This window comes from Anomaloglossus baeobatrachus, chromosome 2 (genome assembly GCF_048569485.1).
Source record: "Anomaloglossus baeobatrachus isolate aAnoBae1 chromosome 2, aAnoBae1.hap1, whole genome shotgun sequence".
Classification (NCBI taxonomy): Eukaryota; Metazoa; Chordata; class Amphibia; order Anura; family Aromobatidae; genus Anomaloglossus; species Anomaloglossus baeobatrachus.
The window spans coordinates 252920-278363 of NC_134354.1; the positions used below are offsets into that span (position 1 = coordinate 252920).

The 25444-nt window shown below is 55.3% G+C and overlaps 2 protein-coding genes across 4 annotated transcripts in view; one reads left to right on the forward strand and one right to left on the reverse strand.

Annotated features, from left to right (window-relative positions):
- The window catches only part of RECQL4 (RecQ like helicase 4), a 128717-nt gene extending 112333 nt beyond the window's left edge, over nt 1-16384 (reverse strand). The window contains 8 exon segments of the mRNA XM_075334804.1: nt 1405-1504; nt 1576-2429; nt 2800-2937; nt 3928-3992; nt 9325-9358; nt 10084-10175; nt 14816-14951; nt 16321-16384. Of these exon segments, the coding sequence (XP_075190919.1) occupies nt 1405-1504; nt 1576-2429; nt 2800-2937; nt 3928-3992; nt 9325-9358; nt 10084-10175; nt 14816-14861 (1329 nt within the window). The 5' untranslated portion in view covers nt 14862-14951; nt 16321-16384.
- A 42-nt stretch (nt 16385-16426) lies between these two features.
- Nucleotides 16427-25444, forward strand: part of VPS28 (VPS28 subunit of ESCRT-I) — a 103948-nt gene continuing 94930 nt past the window's right edge. Inside the window, exons 1-3 of one of the 3 annotated variants that reach the window (XM_075334801.1) lie at nt 16427-16510; nt 21127-21175; nt 22244-22272. In XM_075334801.1, coding sequence (XP_075190916.1) covers nt 21139-21175; nt 22244-22272 — 66 coding nt within the window. In that variant the 5' untranslated portion in view covers nt 16427-16510; nt 21127-21138. Of the gene's footprint in view, nt 16511-21122; nt 21176-22243; nt 22273-25444 lie in introns of those variants that run through there. The other 2 variants (XM_075334802.1, XM_075334803.1) reach the window with 2 other exon arrangements.

The window sequence follows — 25444 nt, forward strand, 5'->3', positions numbered from 1 at the left end:
GGGGGGGGCGCTGAAGCTGCCGCGGCAGGGTTGCTTACCAAGCCGGGAGGCTGTAAGTGCGGCCAGAAATGACGTTCCCCGGGTGTCTCGGCGCCGGGAAGTGACGTCAGACGCCAGGAGAGGGGGGCGGTGCTTGCACAGGGGAGCAGGAAGCTCGCGCAATAGGAGGAATGGGCCAGGGTTTAAAAAGCCCGCGCGGACAGGATTACCGGCTGGGGGGCGTGGCCAGGAGGGCGCGCGGACACCGAGAGGGCCGCAATGAAGCCGGGAGATAAAGTTTAAAGGTAGGCCGCCGGAGGGGACGCCGGGCCGCAATGGAGCCGGGGGCTAAATTTAGAGGGTAGGCCGCCGGAGGGGACGCCGGATAGTGGACGCCACTGCAGGGGGGCCGATCAGGGGAGCGCAGGGGGGCCACGCTACCGGGGAAACAGGCTACAGAGGGGCCTATGGTCGGGTGTTCTAGGGGAGATATAGGACCCCTTGACCGAGGTGGAGAAGACTGGGGTTTCTATACCCGGGATCCCTCCCCAAAACCCGGGATGGGGAAGAAGGAAGGGTGAGTGGAGTACTTATCTTGAGGTCCCGGCTTGTCCTGAGGTGATCCTGGATCCATCCTGGAAGGCGAGCGAAGACATGTCGACGGTCGTCCCGGGCATCGTCGAGGGGAGACCGGAAGGGTACCTCTCCATCCTGGGTACGGTCTTCGTCCTCCTACCCCACAATCAGGCTCGGGAGCGAGAGAGTTTGGGGAGGGGGGAAAGGACCATCCGCCTGTCCCTCTGTGCGGATGCCCCCCAAACCGCTTGAAAGTGTTAGGGGGGTAGGGTCCTGCCAGACAGACATGGAAGACAACAGTAGTGGCGGACGGACCCCACTTCTGTGCGACCGGTCTCTATGTGGGAGAGCAGGGTGAGCGATTACACCCTGTCGCCCGACGAGCTGTGTCTGAAAAACAAAGGGAAAACATTAATAAAACACAACAATACAAACCTGAGGGGCTGAGAGCAGCCCCTGCGTGTCCAACCTCCTCGGACACTAAGCAAAAACTGATCTCCTCAGCTCCGGTCAGTGGGTGCATACTACGTGGGAGGAGCTAACTTTATTATTTGCATAGTGTCACCTCCTAGTCCCAGCAGCATACACCCATGGTTTCCTGTGTCCCCCAATGAAGCGATATAGAGATAGATAGATAGATAGATAGATAGATAGATATCTCTATCTATCTATCTATATATAAACACACACACACACACACACACACATACATATATATATACATATACACACACACAGACATATATATATACAAAGCATAATAAATGAATGTAAAAATAAAGGCGATATTTAAAAGTGGTGGTGCAAGAGAGAAAAGTGTAACAGTGGGCCCACAAGTGCCTGAGTTACCTGTTTTCTCAACCGATTTCCATTCAGTGCAAACCCTTTGACATAGGACTTCTTCTTCAGATTGATCCGCACATAGTTCCCGACCCGTTTACGTGATGCTCTGTGGGGGACATGATGTGAATGTGATGTGGGAAGAGCAGAGAGGTGGTAAGCATGGATCTTGGTACGTACCCGAGACTGATCCTCTTTGCGGTGCTTCCAGTGACTCTGTGCTCGGTTCCTACTTCGTCCATCACTTCACCCAGAAGGTTTTCAGTGTCTTGGGCTGTGACCATTAGAGGATCCTCTTCAGGGTCTTTTTGCCGAGTCTTAGCCTTCTTTGAGGGCCTCTTGCTTCCCTTTGTATGGCGCTTGGGTTCCTCAGACTCTGAATCTGTATGGTGGTCTCTTGGTCTTTTCAAACTGTTTTCAGTGTCACTTGTACAACTGTCTTTAGCTTTGCTGCTTTCTGTGGACCCCTGATGTGTGGCCCCTGCGGACGGGGGCTTAGGTCTGGATTTCCTCTTATTTTGGATGTAGCTCTTTCTGGACGGCTTATCTGTGGGTCGCGGCTCCTCCATTTTATGGCCCCTCTCTTGTACAGTCTGTGTGTCCTGCCAGTCTGCCATTGTTTTCTGGTCAGAAGCCATCTGCTCGGGGGATACCGGCCGCCTCGGCTTTTGATCTGTTGACCTGTTAGGAGGTTCGGACTTTTGGCCATTCCTCTCCCCGCTCCCTATATACAAACACTTCTCTCCCCCCAGTTGCCGCTCACACCTCTCCAGCCACGCCGGATTTAGTGATGTCAGACGCTGGCCCACTTTGGCTTGAAGGTGACTGAGTCTCCTACCGGGGGTCTCTTGTGATGAGGGGGTTAATTGCAGCTTGTGGGGCTGGGTCTGTAGCGCGAGATTTGCCATATCATCCATGGATCCTGGAGAGCAGTCAAGAGGAGAACCAGCGGGAGATGAGCTGATGGCCGCTTCTCTGGTCACGGTGATTGGGGTCCGGGACAGATGAGACTTCTTCAATGATAGAGGGCGATCCTACACAACAACCCGCCACAAGAGAAGAGGAAGAACAGTGAAGAGGAGTAGGGGAGGAACATAGGTCATTATATGGGGGAACGGGCTAGAGTGTCAAGCACTGGGGTAGAGAATCATTATATATGGGGTGGGGTGGAGTCATTATATATGGGGTGGGGACGTTGTATATGGGGTGGGGTGGAGGCGTTGTATATGGGGAGTGTCACATAAGTCATTATATGGGGGTATCGGCATAGATATGTGGATGCAGGTTCCGCCCTCTCTGTATACTCCTATATGCCGGTTCCGTCCTCTCCGTATACTCCTATATGCCGGTTCCGCCCCCTCCATATACTCCTATATGCCAGTGTATAAAGTGCTCGGGTTTTACCTTTAAGGCTCCTCCTAAATTGCTTTTAATCTTCATTCCAAAATACTGGACTGATGCTGTCAGTGAGTGGCGCTCGGCTGCAGACATCGGGGGGGTCACATTGGTGCGATTAAGGTGTCGCCCCCAGGAGTCTGTCTCCTGAAGAAAGCACAATACAGGACAGTGTGAGCCATCAGTGCACCCCAAAGACAGAGAAGGCCCCTGCCGGGCCATCAGCATGTCCCCAGGACAGAGAAGCCCCCTGCAGAGCCATCAGCATGTCCCCCGGGACAGAGAAGCCCCCTGCCGGCCCATCAGTGCACCCCCGGGACAGAGAATCCTGCTGCGCCGTCAGCGTCCCCCGGGACAGAGAAGCCCCCTGGCGGGCAGTCAGCATGTCCCCAGGGACAGAGAAGCCCCCTGGCGGGCAGTCAGCATGTCCCCAGGGACAGAGAAGCCCCCTGCCGGGCAGTCAGAGAAGCCCCCTGCCGGGCAGTCAGCGCCCCCCAGGGACAGAGAAGCCCCCTGGCGGGCAGTCAGCGTCCCCCGGGACAGAGAAGCCCCCTGGCGGGCAGTCAGCGTCCCCCGGGACAGAGAAGCCCCCTGGCGGGCAGTCAGCGTCCCCCGGGACAGAGAAGCCCCCTGGCGGGCAGTCAGCGTCCCCCGGGACAGAGAAGCCCCCTGGCGGGCAGTCAGCGTCCCCCGGGACAGAGAAGCCCCCTGGCGGGCAGTCAGCGTCCCCCGGGACAGAGAAGCCCCCTGCCGGGCAGTCAGCGTCCCCCGGGACAGAGAAGCCCCCTGCCGGGCAGTCAGCGTCCCCCGGGACAGAGAAGCCCCCTGCGGGGCAGTCAGCGTCCCCCGGGACAGAGAAGCCCCCTGCGGGGCAGTCAGCGTCCCCCGGGACAGAGAAGCCCCCTGCCGGGCAGTCAGCGTCCCCCGGGACAGAGAAGCCCCCTGCCGGGCAGTCAGCGTCCCCCGGGACAGAGAAGCCCCCTGCCGGGCAGTCAGCGTCCCCCGGGACAGAGAAGCCCCCTGCCGGACCATCAGTGCGTCCCCCGGGACAGAGAAGCCTACAGAGAAGCTTTATCACAGGTACATTGGAACTGATGGAAGAGCCCTGGCCGGTGAGAGCAGGGGTCCCGGGCTCACCTCGGTCACAGCCACAGGGCCGCTCAGTCTTTCTTGTTTCAGGACACTAAACTCTCTGTAAAGATCTGGAGAAAAGCAGAAAGTGAATCAGGAGGTGACGCCATGACAGTCAGGACCTCAGCGCCTGACGCCTTCAGCGCCATGGAGAATTACCTATAACCCGGCCTCACCCCCCAATAGGGAAGAATCTTAGCTGGATTATAAACTCTATGTTTCTGCTCTTACTGTAAAGAACCCTTTCCTATACAACAACTCTTTCGTCCATGTGATGTTGATTTGTACTGAGCTCACACATCCATGTAATAAGTCCTCCTCTTATAAAAACACATCACTGTATCTGCTCTTACTGACAAGAAGCCTTTCCTATAAAGCCTTTCCCAGGTAACTGCCAGTATCTGCTGCAGGCCATGAGGGCCCCCGAGATGCATAAGGCCCCACCATAGATCATATGCGTGGCAGAAAGTCTACAGTGAAGGATCCACAACAGCAGACCCCACTACAGATTTCAGGGGGCGATGCTGCGGATCTGCATGTCAGCCCGCCAGGGGGTGAGCGTTATAGCCCGCAGTGTGGATATCTATACTATATTTATACGCACGGCAGGATCAAAAACCGCGAGAACCACGCGACGCGGATTATACTCCCCACAAATCCAGAAAGGCGTCAGCAACTGATCATCGGAAGCAGCGTATCGATCCCCATCATGTGACCAGACCGCGGTATATACCGAGGATACAACACTATTACCACAGACCCCCACAAACCGCAGTATATACTGAGGATACAACACTATATTACAACAGACCCCCCCAGACCGCAGTATATACCGAGGATACAACACTATATTACCACAGACCCCCCCCCAGACCGCAGTATATACCGAGGATGCAACACTATATTACCACAGACCCTGCCAGACCGCAGTATATACAGAGGATACAACACTATTACCACAGACCCCCACAAACCGCAGTATATACTGAGGATACAACACTATTACCACAGACCCTGCCAGACCGCAGTATATACTGGGGATACAACACTATATTACCACAGACCCCCCCCAGACCGCAGTAGATACCGAGGATACAACACTATATTACCACAGACCCCCACAGACCGTAGTATATACTGAGGATACAACACTATATTACAACAGACCCCCCCCAGACCGCAGTATATACTGGGGATACAACACTATATTACCACAGACCCTGCCAGACCGCAGTATATACCGAGGATACAACACTATATTACAACAGACCCCCCCCAGACCGCAGTATATACTGAGGATACAACACTATTACCACAGACCCTGCCAGACCGCAGTATATACCGAGGATACAACACTATATTACCACAGACCCCCACAGACCGCAGTATATACTGAGGATACAACACTATATTACAACAGACCCCCCCCAGACCGCAGTAGATACTGAGGATACAAGACTATATTACAACAGAACCCCCCAGACCACAGTATATACCGAAGATACAACACTATATTACCACAGACCCCCACAGACCGTAGTATATACACCGAGGATACAACACTATATTACCACAGACCCCCACAGACCGCAGTATGTACCGAGGATACAACACTATATTACAACAGACCCCCCCAGACCGCAGTAGATACTGAGGATACAAGACTATATTACAACAGAACCCCCCAGACCGCAGTATATACCGAGGATACAACACTATATTACCACAGACCCCCACAGACCGTAGTATATACACCGAGGATACAACACTATATTACCAAAGACCCCCCCAGACCGCAGTATATACCGAGGATACAACACTATATTACCACAGACCCCCACAGACCGCAGTATATACCGAGGATACAACACTATATTACCACAGACCCCCACAGACCGCAGTATATACCGAGGATACAACACTATATTACCACAGACCCCCACAGACCGTAGTATATACACCGAGGATACAACACTATATTACCACAGACCCCCCCAGACCGCAGTATATACCGAGGATACAACACTATATTACCACAGAGCCCCCCCCAGACCGCAGTATATACCGAGGCTACAACACTATATTACAACAGACCCCCCCCGAGACCGCAGTAGATACTGAGGATAATAATAATAATTAATAATTTTATTCATTTATATAGCGCCATTAATTCCATAGCACTTTACATACATTGGCAACACTGTCCCCATTGGGGCTCACAATCTAGAGTCCCTATCTGTATGTCTTTAGAATGTGGGAGGAAACCGGAGAACCCGGAGGAAACCCACGCAAACACGGGGAGAACATACAAACTCCTTGCAGTTGGTGCCCTTGGTGGGATTTGAACCCAGGACCCCAGCGCTGCAAGACTGCAGTGCTAGCCACTGAGCCACCGTGCCGCCCACCCCCCGCCCGCAGTATATACCGAGGATACAACACTATATTACCACAGACCCCCACAGACCGCGGTATATACCGAGGATACAACACTATATTACAACAGACCCCCCCAGACCGCAGTAGATACAAGACTATATTACAACAGACCCCCCAGACCGCAGTATATACCGAGGATACAACACTATATTACAACAGACTCCCCCAGACCGCAGTATATACCGAGGATACAACACTATATTACCACAGACCCCCACAGACCGTAGTATATACCGAGGATGCAACACTATATTACCACAGACCCCCCCAGAGCATGGTTTATACCGAGGATACAACACTATATTACCACAGACCCCCACAGACCGCAGTATATACCGAGGATACAACACTATATTACAACAGACCCCCCCAGACCGCAGTATATACCGAGGATGCAACACTATATTACCACAGACCCCCCCAGACCGCAGTATATACAGAGGATACAACACTATATTACCACAGACCCCCCCCAGACCGCAGTATATACCGAGGATACAACACTATATTACCACAGACCCCCACAGACCGTAGTATATACACCGAGGATACAACACTATATTACCACAGACCCCCACAGAGCATGGTATATACCGAGGATGCAACACTATATTACCACAGACCCCCCCAGACCGCAGTATATACAGAGGATACAACACTATATTACAACAGACCCCCCAGACCGCAGTATATACCGAGGATACAACACTATATTACCACAGACCCAGTCAGACCGCAGTATATACCGAGGATGCAACACTATTACCACAGACCCCCCCAGACCGCAGTATATACCGAGGATACAACACTATATTACCACAGACCCACACAGACCGTAGTATATACACTGAGGATACAACACTATATTACCACAGACCCCCCCCAGACCGCAGTATATACCGAGGATACAACACTATATTACCACAGACCCCCACAGACCGCAGTATATACCGAGGATACAACACTATATTACCACAGACCCCCCAGACCGCAGTATATACCGAGGATACAACACTATATTACCACAGACCCCGTCAGACCGCAGTATATACCGAGGATGCAACACTTACCACAGACCCCCCCAGACCGCAGTATATACCGAGGATACAACACTATATTACCACAGACCCCCACAGACCGTAGTATATACACCGAGGATACAACACTATATTACCACAGACCCCCCCAGACCGCAGTATATACCGAGGATACAACACTATATTACCACAGACCGCAGTATATACCGAGGATACAACACTATATTACCACAGACCCCCACAGACCGCAGTATATACCGAGGATACAACACTATATTACCACAGACCCCCCCAGACCTCAGTATATACCGAGGATACAACACTATATTACCACAGACCCCCCCAGCCCGCAGTATATACCGAGGATACAACACTATATTACCACAGACCCCCCCAGAGCATGGTATATACCGAGGATACAACACTATATTACCACAGACCCCCACAGACCGCAGTATATACTGAGGATACAACACTATTACCACAGACCCCCACAGAACACAGTATATACCGAGGATACAACACTATATTACAACAGACCCCCACAGACCGCAGTAGATACTGAGGATACAACACTATTACCACAGACCCCCACAGACCGCAGTATATACCGAGGATACAACACTATATTACCACAGACCCCCACAGACCGCAGTATATACCGAGAATACAACACTATATTACCACAGACCCCCACAGACCGCAGTATATACCGAGGATACAACACTATATTACCACAGACCCCCACAGACCGAAGTATATACCGAGGATACAACACTATATTACCACAGACCCCCCCAGCCCGCAGTATATACCGAGGATACAACACTATATTACCACAGACCCCCCCAGCCCGCAGTATATACCGAGGATACAACACTATATTACCACAGACCCCCACAGAGCATGGTATATACCGAGGATGCAACACTATATTACCACAGACCCCCCCAGACCGCAGTATATACCGAGGATACAACACTATATTACAATAGACCCCCCCAGACCGCGGTATATACTGGGGATACAACACTATATTACCACAGACCCCCCCAGACCACGGTATATACCGAGGATACAACACTATATTACCACAGACCCCCCAGCCCTCTCAGCCCACAGTATATGCTGGGGATACGACACTATATTACCACAGCCACCACCCCCTCAGACCACCGTATATACCGGGAATACGGCACCGTCCGAGGGGCTGCTGATAAGTCTTTGGCTTTACCCAGAAAGAAACAAGATAGGATGATGAAACTTTCCATTTCTTCCACACACTCTCCACTAATGACATCACACGTCTTACATCGATATTCCAAGTTCTGTAAGCCTAGCAAAATGAAGGATTGTGCCTCACACCAGGCATCTGCAGCAGCCATGGCATCAGAAATGGTGTGAAATTTGGTCCCTTGAGGTGTTTCTTCAGGTTTGGAAATAGATGATAGTTGGAGGGAGCTAAATCTGGTGAATAAGGTGGGTGGTCACCAGCTGGAAGCCCAGCTCTGCCAGTTTTGTCGTGGTCGCTTGTGCCGTGTGAGCGGAAGCGTTGTCTTGCAGGAACAAGATTCCTTTGGACAGCTTGCCGCAGCTTTTGGCCTTCACAGCTGCCTTCAATTGGTCCAAAAGTTCAATGTAATACCTTGCATTGATGGTGGAACCCTTTTGAAGGTAGTCCACTTGCAGCACGCCCTCCTTATCCCAGAACACAGACACCATCACCTTAGTGGCTGATTTTTGCACCCTGAACTTCACTATATGTTTTCACCTCTGACCCCACTATGTGCAGGAAAGATGACACCATATTACCACAGACCCCGCCCCCATGTATTGACCTCTGGCCCCTATATCCTACAGATGTAGCATCTCATCCCAGTATATCTACCCCAGAAGCTCCCGTCCATCATATGAAGCACCATCTACTTACTCTGCATCTCCTCAGACGATTCCGCCACATCGGCCTGAAGAAAAGAAACAGCATTACACCAGACAGGTGAAGAGAAGGCAGGGAGCCATGGAGGACAGGGAGCCACGGAGGATAGCAGAAAGAAAACACTCAGCATTACAACTGACAGGCGAAGAGAAGGCAGGGAGCCATGGGAGGACAGGAGCCACAGAGGACAGGAGAAAGGAAACACTCAGCATTGCACCCAACAGGCAAGGAGAAGGCAGGGAGCCATGGAGGACAGGGAGCCAAGGAGGATAGCAAAGAAAAATACTCACCATTACACCAGACAGGCGAAGAGAAGGCAGGGAGCCATGGAGGACAGGGAGCCACAGAGGACAAACAGCCACAGAGGACAGCAGAAGGAAAACTCAGCATTACACTAGACAGGCGAAGAGAAGGCAAGAGACGTAGAGAGGACAGGAGAAAGGAAACACTCAGCATTACACTAGACAAGCGAAGAGAAGGCAGGGAGCCATGGAGGACAGGAGTCACGGAGGACAGCAAAGAGAAAACAGCAGAAAGGAAACAATCAGCATTATACCAGACAGGCGAAGAGAAGGCAGGAGACAGAGGACAGGAGCCACGGAGAGTAGCACAAGTGGCTGAACTCTCCAGGTGTAGAAAGTGTGAGCTCTGTGGGTCAGAACTGTGTCCCACGCCCCCCGCACACCTCCACGCCCCGCACACCTTCTGCCCCCTGCACACCTCCTGCCCCCCCCCCGCACACCTGCGCTCTACCTTGTTGGGTTTCCTTTTCTTCTCTTTTAGAAATCCAGTTTCCCAGGTTTTCAGGAGACGTTTCACCTCATTATATCGCTCCATCTGGGGACCTAAAAAAAACAAAAACACAGAGGCATCAGGGATGAAGAGGATAATGTACAAAATCCTCCTACCCGCCCCGGTCATTATCAATCACTGATTATTATATATTATTATCCCCCGGTCATTATCACTGATTATTATATATTATCTCCCGGTCATTATTTATCACTGATTATTATATATTATTATCTCCCGGTCATTATCTATCACTGATTATTATATATTATTATCTCCCGGTCATTATCTATCACTGATTATTATATATTATTATCCCCCCGGTCATTATCTATCACTGATTATTATATATTATTATCCCCCCGGTCATTATCTATCACTGATTATTATATATTATTCTCCCCCCCGGTCATTATCTATCACTGATTATTATATATTATTCTCCCCCCCGGTCATTATCTATCACTGATTATTATATATTATTCTCCCCCCCGGTCATTATCTATCACTGATTATTATATATTATTCTCCCCCCCGGTCATTATCTATCACTGATTATTATATATTATTCTCCCCCCCGGTCATTATCTATCACTGATTATTATATATTTTTCTCCCCCCTGGTCATTATCTATCACTGATTATTATATATTATTATCCCCCCGGTCATTATCTATCACTGATTATTATATATTATTCTCCCCCCCGGTCATTATCTATCACTGATTATTATATATTATTCTCCCCCCCGGTCATTATCTATCACTGATTATTATATATTATTCTCCCCCCGGTCATTATCTATCACTGATTATTATATATTATTCTCCCCCCGGTCATTATCTATCACTGATTATTATATATTATTCTCCCCCCCGGTCATTATCTATCACTGATTATTATATATTATTCTCCCCCCCCGGTCATTATCTATCACTGATTATTATCCCCCCGGTCATTATCTATCACTGATTATTATATATTATTCTCCCCCCCGGTCATTATCTATCACTGATTATTATATATTATTCTCCCCCCCGGTCATTATCTATCACTGATTATTATATATTATTATCCCCCCCGGTCATTATCTATCACTGATTATTATCCCCCCGGTCATTATCTATCACTGATTATTATATATTATTCTCCCCCCCGGTCATTATCTATCACTGATTATTATATATTATTCTCCCCCCGGTCATTATCTATCACTGATTATTATATATTATTATCCCCCCGGTCATTATCTATCACTGATTATTATATATTATTCTCCCCCCCCGGTCATTATCTATCACTGATTATTATCCCCCCGGTCATTATCTATCACTGATTATTATATATTATTCTCCCCCCCGGTCATTATCTATCACTGATTATTATATATTATTCTCCCCCCCGGTCATTATCTATCACTGATTATTATATATTATTCTCCCCCCCGGTCATTATCTATCACTGATTATTATATACTAGAAGGTGGCCCGATTCTACGCATCGGGTATTCTAAAATTTACGTATTGTGTAGTTCATGTATGATTTTTGTTATATATATAGATGTTGTTGTGTGTAGTTACCAAGTGTTTGTGTAGGGCGCTGTACATGTTCTGAGTGTCGCGGGGGGTGAGAGCGGTGTTGTATGTGTGTTGCGTGTGTTGCGTTGTTTGTGGAGCGCTGTGTGTCTGTAGCGTTGTGTGTGTGTGTGTGTTGTGCGGTTTGTGTGGGTGTGGTGTGTTTTGGGGGGAGGTATGTTTTGAGCAATGTGTGTGTTGTGCAGTATGTGCGTATATTTGTGTGTGCAGCGTTGTCTGTGTGTGTGGGTGTCTGTGTAGGGCGTTGTTTGTGATTCCTAGTGTGTGTGTGTTGTGCAGTGCACGTGTGTGTGTGTGTTGGGGGGAGGTGTGCACCTCCCATCGTGCTCCATCTCCCATGCTGCGCACCCCCCATCGTGCTGCATCCCCCATGCTGCGCACTCCCAAACGTGCTCCATCCGCCATGCTGCGCACTCCCAAACGTGGTCCATCCGCCATGCTGCGCACTCCCAAACGTGCTCCATCCGCCATACTGCGCACTCCCCATCGTGCTGCATCCCCCATGCTGCGCACTCCCAAACGTGCTCCATCCGCCATGCTGCGCACTCCCCATCGTGCTCCATCCGCCATGCTGCACACTCCCAAACGTGCTCCATCCGCCATGCTGCGCACTCCCAAACGTGCTCCATCCGCCATGCTGCGCACCCCCTATCATGCTCCATCCGCCATGCTGCGCACTCCTAAACGTGCTCCACCCGCCATGCTGCGCACTCCCAAACGTGCTCCATCCGCCATGCTGCGCACTCCCAAACGTGCTCCATCCGCCATGCTGCGCACTCCCAAACGTGGTCCATCCGCCATGCTGCGCACTCCCAAACGTGCTCCATCCGCCATGCTGCGCACTCCCAAACGTGCTCCATCCGCCATACTGCGCACTCCCCATCGTGCACCATCCGGCATGCTGCGCACTCCCAAACGTGCTCCATCCGCCATGCTGCGCACTCCCAAACGTGCTCCATCCGCCATGCTGCGCACTTCCAAACGTGCTCCATCCGCCATGCTGCGCACTCCCAAACGTGCTCCATCCGCCATGCTGCGCGCTCCCAAACGTGGTCCATCCGCCATGCTGCGCACTCCCAAACGTGCTCCATCCGCCATGCTGCGCACTCCAAAACGTGCTCCATCCGCCATACTGCGCACTCCCAAACGTGCTCCATCCGCCATACTGCGCACTCCCCATCGTGCTCTATCCGCCATGCTGCACACTCCCAAACGTGCTCCATCCGCCATGCTGCGCACTCCCAAACGTGCTCCATCCGCCATGCTGCGCACCCCCTATCATGCTCCATCCGCCATGCTGCGCACTCCCAAACGTGCTCCACCCGCCATGCTGCGCACTCCCAAACGTGCTCCATCCGCCATGCTGTGCACTCCCAAACGTGCTCCATCCGCCATGCTGCGCACTCCCAAACGTGCTCCATCCGCCATGCTGCGCACTCCCAAACGTGCTCCATCCGCCATGCTGCGCACTCCCTATCGTGCACCATCCGGCATGCTGCGCACTCCCAAACGTGCTCCATCCGCCATGCTGCGCACTCCCAAACGTGCTCCATCCGCCATGCTGCGCACTTCCAAACGTGCTCCATCCGCCATGCTGCGCACTCCCAAACGTGCTCCATCCGCCATGCTGCGCGCTCCCAAACGTGGTCCATCCGCCATGCTGCGCACTCCTAAACGTGCTCCATCCGCCATGCTGCGCACTCCGAAACGTGCTCCATCCGCCATACTGCGCACTCCCAAACGTGCTCCATCCGCCATACTGCGCACTCCCCATCGTGCACCATCCGGCATGCTGCGCACTCCCAAACATGCTCCATCCGTCATGCTGCGCACTCCCAAACGTGCTCCATCCGTCATGCTGCGCACTCCCAAACGTGCTCCATCCGTCATGCTGCGCACTCCCAAACGTGCTCCATCCGCCATGCTGCGCACCCCCCATCATGCTCCATCCGCTTAGGAGTGCGCAGCATGCCGGATGGTGCACGATGGGGAGTGCGCAGTATGGCGGATGGAGCACGTTTGGGAGTGCGCAGCATGGCGGATGGAGCACGTTTGGGAGTGCGCAGCATGGCGGATGGACCACGTTTGGGAGTGCGCAGCATGGCGGATGGACCACGTTTGGGAGTGCGCAGCATGGCGGATGGAGCACGTTTGGGAGTGCGCAGCATGGCGGATGGACCACGTTTGGGAGTGCGCAGCATGGCGGATGGACCACGTTTGGGAGTGCGCAGCATGGCGGATGGACCACGTTTGGGAGTGCGCAGCATGGGGGATGCAGCACGATGGGGAGTGCGCAGTATGGCGGATGGAGCACGTTTGCTCAGCCTCTCTCCTTCCAGCCTCCCTCAGCATCAGCCCCCCCCCTCCCAGCCTTCCCCAAGATCAGCCTCTCTGCTCCCAGCCTTCCCCAAGATCAGCCTCTCTGCTCCCAGCCTCCTCCAGCACGCCGTGCTCCTCTGCCGACACTCACCCACACCCGATCGCATCCACTCACCCACACAACCGATCGCATCCACTCACCCACACAACCGATCGCATCCACTCACACACACCCGATCGCATACACTCACACACACAGACACTGACGATATCGCACATACGCGCTGATACTCACAACATCCGGGGATATCACATGCTTTTGGCCATGTGATCCTCCCTCAGGTCCTGGAAGCTCACAGCACAATATCGCCGCCGAGAAGCAAGCGATATCCCAGGATGTTGTGAGTATGTGGATGCGATGTGATGTGTGTATGTGAGTGTGATCTGATTTGTGTGTGTGTGTGTGTGCTGTTATGTTATGTATGTTCTGCAGCTGCAGGACCTTGATGTGTGGATGCGATGTGATGTGTGTGTGAGTGTGAGCCGGTGTACACTGGTAACTATGATACACACCGGGTAACTAAGGGACCTTAGTTACCCGATGTGTATAATGGTTACCAGCTTTCACGGCCTCCGTTAAGATCCCAGCATCGCAAGGTTATGTCTGGCGCTGCCGGGATCCTGACGGAGCCGGTGTAGAAGCAAGCGATATCCCAGCATGTTGTGAGTGTGTGGATGTGATGTGTGAGGTGTGTGTGATCTGATGTGTGTGTACTCACCTGGGAATCGGAGCCCCGTGTCAGTTGGGCCACAGCGAGCGTGCATTGCGTGAGGGGGCGGGGCCTGCAGAGAGCCGGGGCGAGAGGCCAATCCGTGTGGGGGGGCGGGGCCATGGCGAGCCCAGCAGCCAATCAGCTTTGTGTCACCGTAAGGACACAATTTCGGAGCATGACAGACAGACAGACAGACAGACAGACAGACAGACAGACAGACAGACAGACAGACAGACAGACAGAATAAGGCAATTATATATATAGATTATTCTCCCCCCCGGTCATTATCTATCACTGATTATTATATATTATTCTCCCCCCCCGGTCATTATCTATCACTGATTATTATATATTATTCTCCCCCCGGTCATTATCTATCACTGATTATTATATATTATTCTCCCCCCGGTCATTATCTATCACTGATTATTATATATTATTCTCCCCCCCGGTCATTATCTATCACTGATTATTATATATTATTCTCCCCCCGGTCATTATCTATCACTGATTATTATATATTATTCTCCCCCCCGGTCATTATCTATCACTGATTATTATATATTATTCTCCCCCCCGGTCATTATCTATCACTGATTATTATATATTATTCTCCCCCCCCGGTCATTATCTATCACTGATTATTATATATTATTCTCCCCCCGGTCATTATCTATCACTGATTATTATATATTATTCTCCCCCCGGTCATTATCTATCACTGATTATTATATATTATTCTCCCCCCCGGTCATTATCTATCACTGATTATTATATATTATTCTCCCCCCCGGTCATTATCTATCACTGATTATTATATATTATTCTCCCCCCGGTCATTATCTATCACTGATTATTATATATTATTCTCCCCCCGGTCATTATCTATCACTGATTATTATATATTATTCTCCCCCCCGGTCATTATCTATCACTGATTATTATATATTATTCTCCCCCCCGATCATTATCTATCACTGATTATTATATATTATTATCTTCCCCGGTCATTATCTATCACTGATTATTATATATTATTCTCCCCCCCGGTCATTATCTATCACTGATTATTATATATTATTATCTTCCCCGGTCATTATCTATCACTGATTATTATATATTATTCTCCCCCCCGGTCATTATCTATCACTGATTATTATATATTATTATCTTCCCCGGTCATTATCTATCACTGATTATTATATATTATTATCTTCCCCGGTCATTATCTATCACTGATTATTATATATTATTCTCCCCCCGGTCATTATCTATCACTGATTATTATATATTATTCTCCCCCCCGGTCATTATCTATCACTGATTATTATATATTATTATCTTCCCCGGTCATTATCTATCACTGATTATTATATATTATTCTCCCCCCCGATCATTATCTATCACTGATTATTATATATTATTATCCCCCCCGGTCATTACCTATCACTGATTATTATATAACCTTAATATCGTGTAATTCTCCCGGAACCGGAGGACACATTTCCTACCTGACTGATGTCGGATTTCCCGCGTTTCTGACGTCATCGCGCACACGAGGCACGTGACCTTCTAGCCAATAAATACTCGTCTTCTTATACAACAGATCGCGACCTACAGTGATGACGTCAGAGTCATGTGATTAATCAGGTGCGACCAGGAAGCTACCGCATAGAGCGACGCCCACAGCTGTCACCGGCGGTGAGTGAGACCCGCGCCCCCTCCTCCCCCCCCCTCCACACCACCGGCCCTCAGGAGCCTCCCGCCCCCAGCCCTCAGGAGCCTCCCGCGGCGCCCCCCACCACCACCGTCCCTCAGGAGCCTCCCGCGGCGCCCCCCACCACCACCGTCCCTCAGGAGCCTCCCGCGGCGCCCCCCACCACCACCGTCCCTCAGGAGCCTCCCGCCGCGCCCCCCCCCCCCCCAGACCTCAGGAGCCTCCCGCCGCGCCCCACAACCACCACCCCCCCCCCCCCCCAGCCCTCAGGAGCCTCCCGCCGCGTCCCCCACCACCACCGGCCCTCAGGAGCCTCCCGTCGCGCCCCCCACCACCACTCCCAGCCCTCAGGAGCCTCCCGCCGCGCCCCCCACCACCACCCCCCCCCCCCCCATACCTCAGGAGCCTCCCGCTGCGTCCCCCACCACCGGCCCTCAAGAGCCTCCCGTCGCGCCCCCCACCACCACCCCCAGCCCTCAGGAGCCTCCCGCCGCGTCCCCCACCACCACCGGCCCTCAGGAGCCTCCCGCCGCGCCCCCCCCCACCACCACCACCACCAGCCCTCAGGAGCCTCCCGCCGCGCCCCCCCCAGCCCTCAGGAGCCTCCCGCCGCGCCCCCCCACCACCCCCCCCCCCAGCCCTCAGGAGCCTCCCACCGCGCCCACCACCACCACCCCCCCCAGCCCTCAGGAGCCTCCCACCGCGCCCACCACCACCACCCCCCCCCAGCCCTCAGGAGCCTCCCGCCGCGCCCCCCATCCAACACCCCGCCCCCCCCCAGACCTCAGGAGCCTCCCGCCGCGCCCCACCACCACCACCCCCCCCCCCAGACCTCAGGAGCCTCCCGCGGCGCCCCCCACCACCACCGTCCCTCAGGAGCCTCCCGCGGCGCCCCCCACCACCACCGGCCCTCAGGAGCCTCCCGTCGCGCCCCCCACCACCACTCCCAGCCCTCAGGAGCCTCCCGCCGTGCCCCCCACCACCACCACCCCCCCCATACCTCAGGAGCCTCCCGCTGCGTCCCCCCACCACCGGCCCTCAAGAGCCTCCCGTCGTGCCCCCCACCACCACCCCCAGCCCTCAGGAGCCTCCCGCCGCGTCCCCCACCACCACCGGCCCTCAGGAGCCTCCCGCCGCGCCCCCCCCCCCACCACCACCACCAGCCCTCAGGAGCCTCCCGCCGCGCCCCCCCAGCCCTCAGGAGCCTCCCGCCGCGCCACCCCCCCCCCCCCCAGCCCTCAGGAGCCTCCCGCCGCGCCCACCACCCCCCCCAGCCCTCAGGAGCCTCCCGCCGCGCCCCCCATCCAACACCCCCCCCCCCCAGCCCACAGGAGCCTCCCGCCGCGCCCCCCCACCACCACCCCCCCCCAGCCCTCAGGAGCTTCCCGCCGCGCCCACCACCACCACCCCCCCAGCCCTCAGGAGCCTCCCGCCGCGCCCACCACCACCACCCCCCCCCCAGCCCTCAGGAGCCTCCCGCCGTGCCCCCACCACCACCCCCCCCAGCCCTCAGGAGCCTCCCGCCGCGCCCACCACCACCACCACCCCCCCCAGCCCTCAGGAGCCTCGCGCGGCGCCCCCCACCACCACCGGCCCTCAGGAGCCTCGCGCGGCGCCCACCACCGGCCCTCAGGAGCCTCGCGCGGCGCCCACCACCGGCCCTCAGGAGCCTCGCGCGGCGCCCACCACCGGCCCTCAGGAGCCTCGCGCGGCGCCCACCACCGGCCCTCAGGAGCCTCGCGCGGCGCCCACCACCACCGGCCCTCAGGAGCCTCGCGCGGCGCCCACCACCACCGGCCCTCAGGAGCCTCGCGCGGCGCCCCCCCCACCACCACCGGCCCTCAGGAGCCTCGCGCGGCGCCCCCCCCACCACCACCGGCCCTCAGGAGCCTCGCGCGGCGCCCCCCCCACCACCACCGGCCCTCAGGAGCCTCGCGCGGCGCCCACCACCACCGGCCCTCAGGAGCCTCCCACCGCGCCCCCCCCACCACCACCACCGGCCCTCAGGAGCCTCCCACCGCGCCCCCCCCACCACCACCACCACCACCACCAGCCCTTAGGAGCCTCCCGCCGCGCCCCCCCCCACCCCCCACCCCCCAGGAGCCTCCCGCCGCGCCCCCCACCACCACCACCGGCCCTCAGGAGCCTCCCGCCGCGCCCCCCACCACCACCACCGGCCCTCAGGAGCCTCCCGCCGCGCCCCCCCAGCCCTCAGGAGCCTCCCGCCACGCCCCCCACCACCCCCCGCCCTTGAGCCTCCCGCCACGCCCCCCCCCCCCACCACCCACTACCAGCCCTCAGGAGCCTCCCGCCGCGCCCCCCACCACCACCACCACTACCAGCCCTCAGGAGCCTCCCGCCGCACCCCCCACCACCAGCCCTCAGGAGCCTCCCGCCGCGCCCCCCACCACCACCACCAGCCCTCAGGAGCCTCCCGCCGCGCCCCCCACCACCACCACCCCCAGCCCTCGGGAGCCTCCCGCCGCGCCCCCCCACCACCACCACCCCCAGCCCTCGGGAGCCTCCCGCCGCGCCCCCCACCACCACCACCCCCAGCCCTCGGGAGCCTCCCGCCGCGCCCCCCACCACCACCACCACCACCCCAGCCCTCGGGAGCCTCCCGCCGCGCCCCCACCACCACCACCACCCCCAGCCCTCAGGAGCCTCCCGCCGCGCCCCCCACCACCACCACCACCCCCAGCCCTCAGGAGCCTCCCGCCGGGCCCCCCACCACCACCACCCCCAGCCCTCAGGAGCCTCCCGCCGGGCCCCCCACCACCACCACCCCCAGCCCTCAGGAGCCTCCCGCCGCGCCCCCCACCACCACCACCCCCAGCCCTCAGGAGCCTCCCGCCGCGCCCCCCACCACCACCACCGGCCCTCAGGAGCCTCCAGCCGCGCCCCCCACCACCACCACCGGCCCTCAGGAGCCTCCCGCCGCGCCCCCCCAGCCCTCAGGAGCCTCCCGCCACGCCCCCCACCACCCCCAGCCCTCAAGCCTCCCGCCACGCCCCCCACCACCACCACCACTACCAGCCCTCAGGAGCCTCCCGCCGCGCCCCCACCACCACCACCCCCAGCCCTCGGGAGCCTCCCGCCGCGCCCCCCACCACCACCACCCCCAGCCCTCGGGAGCCTCCCGCCGCGCCCCCCACCACCACCACCACCACCCCCAGCCCTCGGGAGCCTCCCGCCGCGCCCCCCACCACCACCACCACCCCCAGCCCTCAGGAGCCTCCCGCCGGGCCCCCCACCACCACCACCCCCAGCCCTCAGGAGCCTCCCGCCGGGCCCCCCACCACCCCAGCCCTCAGGAGCCTCCCGCCGCGCCCCCCACCACCACCACCCCCAGCCCTCAGGAGCCTCCCGCCGCGCCCCCCACCACCACCACCGGCCCTCAGGAGCCTCCAGCCGCGCCCCCCACCACCACCACCGGCCCTCAGGAGCCTCCCGCCGCGCCCCCCAGCCCTCAGGAGCCTCCCGCCACGCCCCCCACCACCCCCAGCCCTCAAGCCTCCCGCCACGCCCCCCACCACCACCACCACTACCAGCCCTCAGGAGCCTCCCGCCGCGCCCCCCACCACCAGCCCTCAGGAGCCTCCCGCCGCGCCCCCCCCCACCACCACCACCAGCCCTCGGAGCCTCCCGCCGCGCCCCCCCCCCCCACCACCACCACCCCCAGCCCTCGGGAGCCTCCCGCCGCGCCCCCCACCACCACCACCCCCAGCCCTCAGGAGCCTCCCGCCGCGCCCCCCACCACCACCACCAGCCCTCAGGAGCCTCCCGCCGCGCCCCCCCCCCACCAGCCCTCAGGAGCCTCCCGCCGCGCCCCCCCCCCACCAGCCCTCAGGAGCCTCCCGCCGCGCCTCCCCCCCACCAGCCCTCAGGAGCCTCCTGCCGCGGCCCCCCACCATCACCAGCCCTCAGGAGCATCCCACAAGGGCCCCCCCTCCCATCACTAGCCCCTGCTCCCCCCCCCTCCCATCACTAGCCCCTGCTCCCCCCCCCTCCCATCACTAGCCCCTGCTCCCAAGAGCCCTACCAGCCCCAACTCCTAAGAATGCCCTGCCACCAGCCCCTAAGAGCCCACCCCCAAGCGCCCCCTAACCAGCAGCTCCCAGGAGCCACACGCTGCACCCAATCAGCACCCAAAAGCCCCCCTGCAGCGTCCTTCTGCCACCAGTCCCGAGAGCCTGCCCACCGTGCCCCCCAGCACCAGACCCTGCCCCCGAGAGTCTCTCTATGTCTCCACCCCCAAAAGCCTGCACCCCTTGCTCCCAAAAGCCCCTGCCGCACCCTGCACCCCTTGCTCCAAAGAGCCCCCTGAACCCCCACCCCCGCTCCCCTCACCACCCTTGAGCCACTAAGACCCGCTTCCTCCGCTTCAAGACCCGTCCCCAAAACCCCCCATTCGTTCACCACCTGTGACGATCTCCCCCCGCCTGTGACGTTCTCCCCCCGCCTGTGGCGTCCTCCCTGCTGTTGCGCCTCTCCCTTTGGCGGTTAGACCCTCCACCTGAAGCCCCCCTACATTTAGCCCTTTCTCTGCAGCGTGCATTATATGTAACTGTACAGCTTTGTCTTTTTTCTTCTGTTGCAGACTCTTTACATCATGTTCCATGGAATTCCAGCTCAGCCGGCTGTCGGGGGTGAGGAGCTCGTGACTGGAGGGTAACAGTCGGGGAGGGGGCCTCGTGCACCGGGGGTGGGGGGGCAGCGGGGCGTCATACATTGGCAGGTGATGGGCCATAGGGGAAAGAATGGAATTCAGTGACTGATCTGTGCACCAATAACTGACATCTACAGTGAGAGCGAGAAATCCCCTGCAAAGTAAAGAATCGCGTCCCCCCTAGAAGAGCAGATTATCAACAATGGCAGGAGATTGCTGCAAACATCTGGGAGATCCGATCCTCTGTGTATGCGGCTTGTGCGGATCCCCCTGTGTATGCGGCTCGTGCGGATCCCTCTGTGGCCTGATCCTCTGTGTGTGCGGATCCCTCTGTGGCCTGATCCTCTGTGTGTGCGGATCCCTCTGTGGCCTGATCCTCTGTGTGTGCGGATCCCTCTGTGGCCTGATCCTCTGTGTGTGCGGATCCCTCTGTGGCCTGATCCTCTGTGTGTGCGGATCCCTCTGTGGCCTGATCCTCTGTGTGTGCGGATCCCTCTGTGGCCTGATCCTCTGTGTGTGCGGATGCCTCTGTGGCCTGATCCTCTGTGTGTGCGGATGCCTCTGTGGCCTGATCCTCTGTGTGTGCGGATGCCTCTGTGGCCTGATCCTCTGTGTGTGCGGATGCCTCTGTGGCCTGATCCTCTGTGTGTGCGGATGCCTCTGTGGCCTGATCCTCTGTGTGTGCGGATGCCTCTGTGGCCTGATCCTCTGTGTGTGCGGATGCCTCTGTGGCCTGATCCTCTGTGTGTGCGGATGCCTCTGTGGCCTGATCCTCTGTGTGTGCGGATGCCTCTGTGGCCTGATCCTCTGTGTGTGCGGATGCCTCTGTGGCCTGATCCTCTGTGTGTGTGTGCGGCTCGTGCGGATCCTTCTGTATTGGTCCATTTTCCACCCCCCCCGAGCCTCCTGGTAGTGGGGGGACGTGTGACCCACCTGGTTGGGTAGTGGGGGGGGGGGGACGGGACGTGTGACCACCTGGGTGGGGGGGGGGGGACGTGTGACCACCTGGGTGATGTGGGGTTAATAATGACATTTCGCTTTATTTCAGCACCTGGAAATAAACCTGAATTATATGAGGTAATGGTGATGCCTATACTGGGCCTCTCTCTTATGGGCCCCTTCCAGTCATTAAATCCATGCTCACAGTAGTGGCCCTCTGGGGTCCAGTCCCTGTATCCTCCAGGTGTGGTGGTGGTAGTGGTGCCTCTGGGTCCTGGCCCATGTATCCTCCGGGGTGTGGTGGTGGTGGCAGCTCTGGGTACCAGTCCATGTATCCTCCGGGGTGTGGTGGTGGCAGCTCTGGGTATGTCGGCACCTGTATCCTCTGGGGTGTGGTGGTGGCGGCAGCTCTGGGTGCATTGGGCCCTGTATCCTCCAGGGTGGTCTGGGCTGTGGCGTCTCTGGTTACACCGGCCTCTGTATCCTCTGGGGTGTGGTGGTGGTGGCGGCGGTTCTTGGTCCCGTGTTGTGAATGTCATCCGAGTGGGTGCTGGTGTAGAGCTCCCTCTGGTGGCCAGGAATGGTAATGAAGCGGAGTCTGAATCTGTGACTCAAACAGTTGTTGGTATTAATTGGGAATCCAGGAAGTCCTATTGCATACCGGCCTGGTGTATATAGGAGAGCATCTTCTGCTGGTGCCGGTGATTAATGTTCCTTCTGCCTCTGAAGATGGCTTGGAGTTTTTCAGTTTCCTTCATTTATCCTGCGCCAGAATTCACTGCATAGACGTCCGCTGGTTTTCTATTTTGCTGGTTTTGCACCTACGGGTGTTTTGTGTTTCCATTTTGTTCCGTGTTTTCTTATGTGAGGATCTGGCTCTCTGCTATTTTGGGAGCGCAGTTCCTTCAGCAAGAAAGGGGGTTTCTCCCTGTTCTGATTTTGATTATTTGCACTTTAGAATATTTGTTCTGTGATTGTTTTGTTTTTTTTTGTTTTTTTTTGTTTTTTTTTGTTTGTGGGGTTTTTTTCCCCCCATTATATCTGCAGTTCTGTTTAACGTGTGGTACAACAGTACGTGATATAGCGGGGAAAGACCGAGTGGTCTTCGTATTTTTTTCAAATTAGGAGTTTAATATTTTTTGCAGGGTTTTTTGCTGGCTGCAATCAGTTATCTGTCCTGTCCTATCTAGTAAGTCGGGCTTCACCTTTGCTGATCTATATTTTGTATCTGAGTATTGTGTTTTCTTACATCACCGTCGTTGCATGTTGGGGCTTGCTATTCCTTTCCTTTGGGGACTGCTCTGAGGCAAGTTAGGATTCCTCATTTCTATCTTTGAGGTGTAGCAAGTTTCTCCGGCAGTGACGAGGTGTCTAGGTGTGTTAAGAATATCCCACTGCTACTTCTAGTGTTGTCCGATAGGGGATTGCGGTCAGCTTCGTTTCCAACTACTCTTGTGGTTTTGTTTTCTCCTGATTAATGGGATTTTTCGTGATTGTTCACGGTTACCAGTTCATAACAGTATCACCGGCCACACACAAAAACAGGTACTCAAAAGAAGGAAAATTATTTATTTTATTCTGTATATTTTTCCTCTTATTCTGTGGCAGATCTTCTGCTGGCATGGATATAACCAGCTGTCTGATGGTGTTGAGCATCTCTCCTCTGAGGTTCAGGGTATATCGTCTTATCTTACACAGACTCCTGTTGTAGAACCTAAAATTCCCGTTCCTGAATTGTTCTCGGGGGCAGGTCTAAATTCCTGAGCTTTACAAATAATTGGAAATTGTTTTTTGCCAAAATTGTTAAAGCCCAAGTCCTCAGGGAGCCCCGTGCAGCAGGTTAGCATTGTCCTCCTCCTTGTTGTGTGGTGATCCTCAGGACTGGGCCTTTCATTGGCTCCTGATGATCCGATTCTTGCTGATGTGGATTCCTTTTTTTCAGGCCCTGGGATTGTTGTATGATGAACCCAATGTTATTGATCAAGCTGAGAAGGCCTTGCTGGCTTTTATCCAGGGATAGGATCCCGCTGAAGTTTTTTGCCAGAGATTCAGAAAGTGGGTGGTCCTTACCAAGTGGAATGATGATGCTCTTGCGGCAGTTTTTCGGAAGGGTCTTGTGGATACTGTGAAAGATGTTATGGTGGGATTTCCTATCCCTTCTGGTCTCGATGCCTCTGACTTTAGCCATTCAGATTGATAGACGTTTACGCGAGCGTAAAGCGATGCGTGCTGATGTCATGCTTGCGGAACAGTCTTCGGAGCCTATGCAGTGTGATGGGGTCCTCTCTAATACTGAGCGGCAGGGTTTAGACGGAGGAACAAGTTGTGTTTCTATTGTGGAGACGCTTGATCTCTGTCTGCCCTAAACTGGAAAAAGAGATTTGCTCATTCAGTACTGTGGGTACTGTGCAACCTAAATTTCTTTTGGCCGTCTCTGATTTGCTCTTTATCCTCATTTTCGGCTATGGCTTTTCTTGATTCAGGGACCGCCCTGAACTTGTTGAATTTTGGTTTTGCTAAGACTTGTGGCTTTCCTATGGTTCCTTTACAGACTCCTGTTCCTTTGAGGGGCATTAATGCTACTCCCTTAGATGAGGATAAACCCCAGTTTTGGACCCAGGTGACTATGAAGGTTGCACCAGCTCATCAGAGGATTGTAAATTCTTAGAATTACACAAGTTATGATTATGATATTTTGGTATTGGGATTCCCTTGGCTGCAGACCCATAATCCAGTTCTAGGTTGGAGATCCTTGTCTGTGGTTAGTTGGGGTTGTCAATGTGTACATAATGACCTCTGTGTTGTCTATTTCCCCTCCGCCACAAGATGTACCTGAATCTTTGTCAGATTTCCTTGACGTGTTTAATGAGACTGGGTCTAATTCTTTCCCCCCCCACAGGGAGTGTGATTGTGCCATTGACTTGGTGCCAGGTTGCAAAATTCCTAAGGGACGGATCTTCAATCTATCTGTTCTCGAACATGATGCTATGAAAACCTATATTAAGGAGTCATTAGAAAAAAAGGTCATATTAGACCATCATCTTCACCCCTGGGTGCCGTTTTTTTTTCTTTGTAAAAAAACAAGAAAGCCTGCGGAGACACAATCACGTTTCTCAACGCTGGCAGGAAGCTAGCCAGGTCTTTCACCGGGAAGGCACAACCACGGAAAGGGCAGTCTCCAGTCAAGGAGAACAAGGAGACCACCTATGCCAAACATGGTATCCATCCACAGACAGCTGTTTCGGGGTATTTGCCCCTCATCAGTGTGGAGTAGGAAACTGGCTAGTGGGAGCATTGCCTAGTAGAAGAC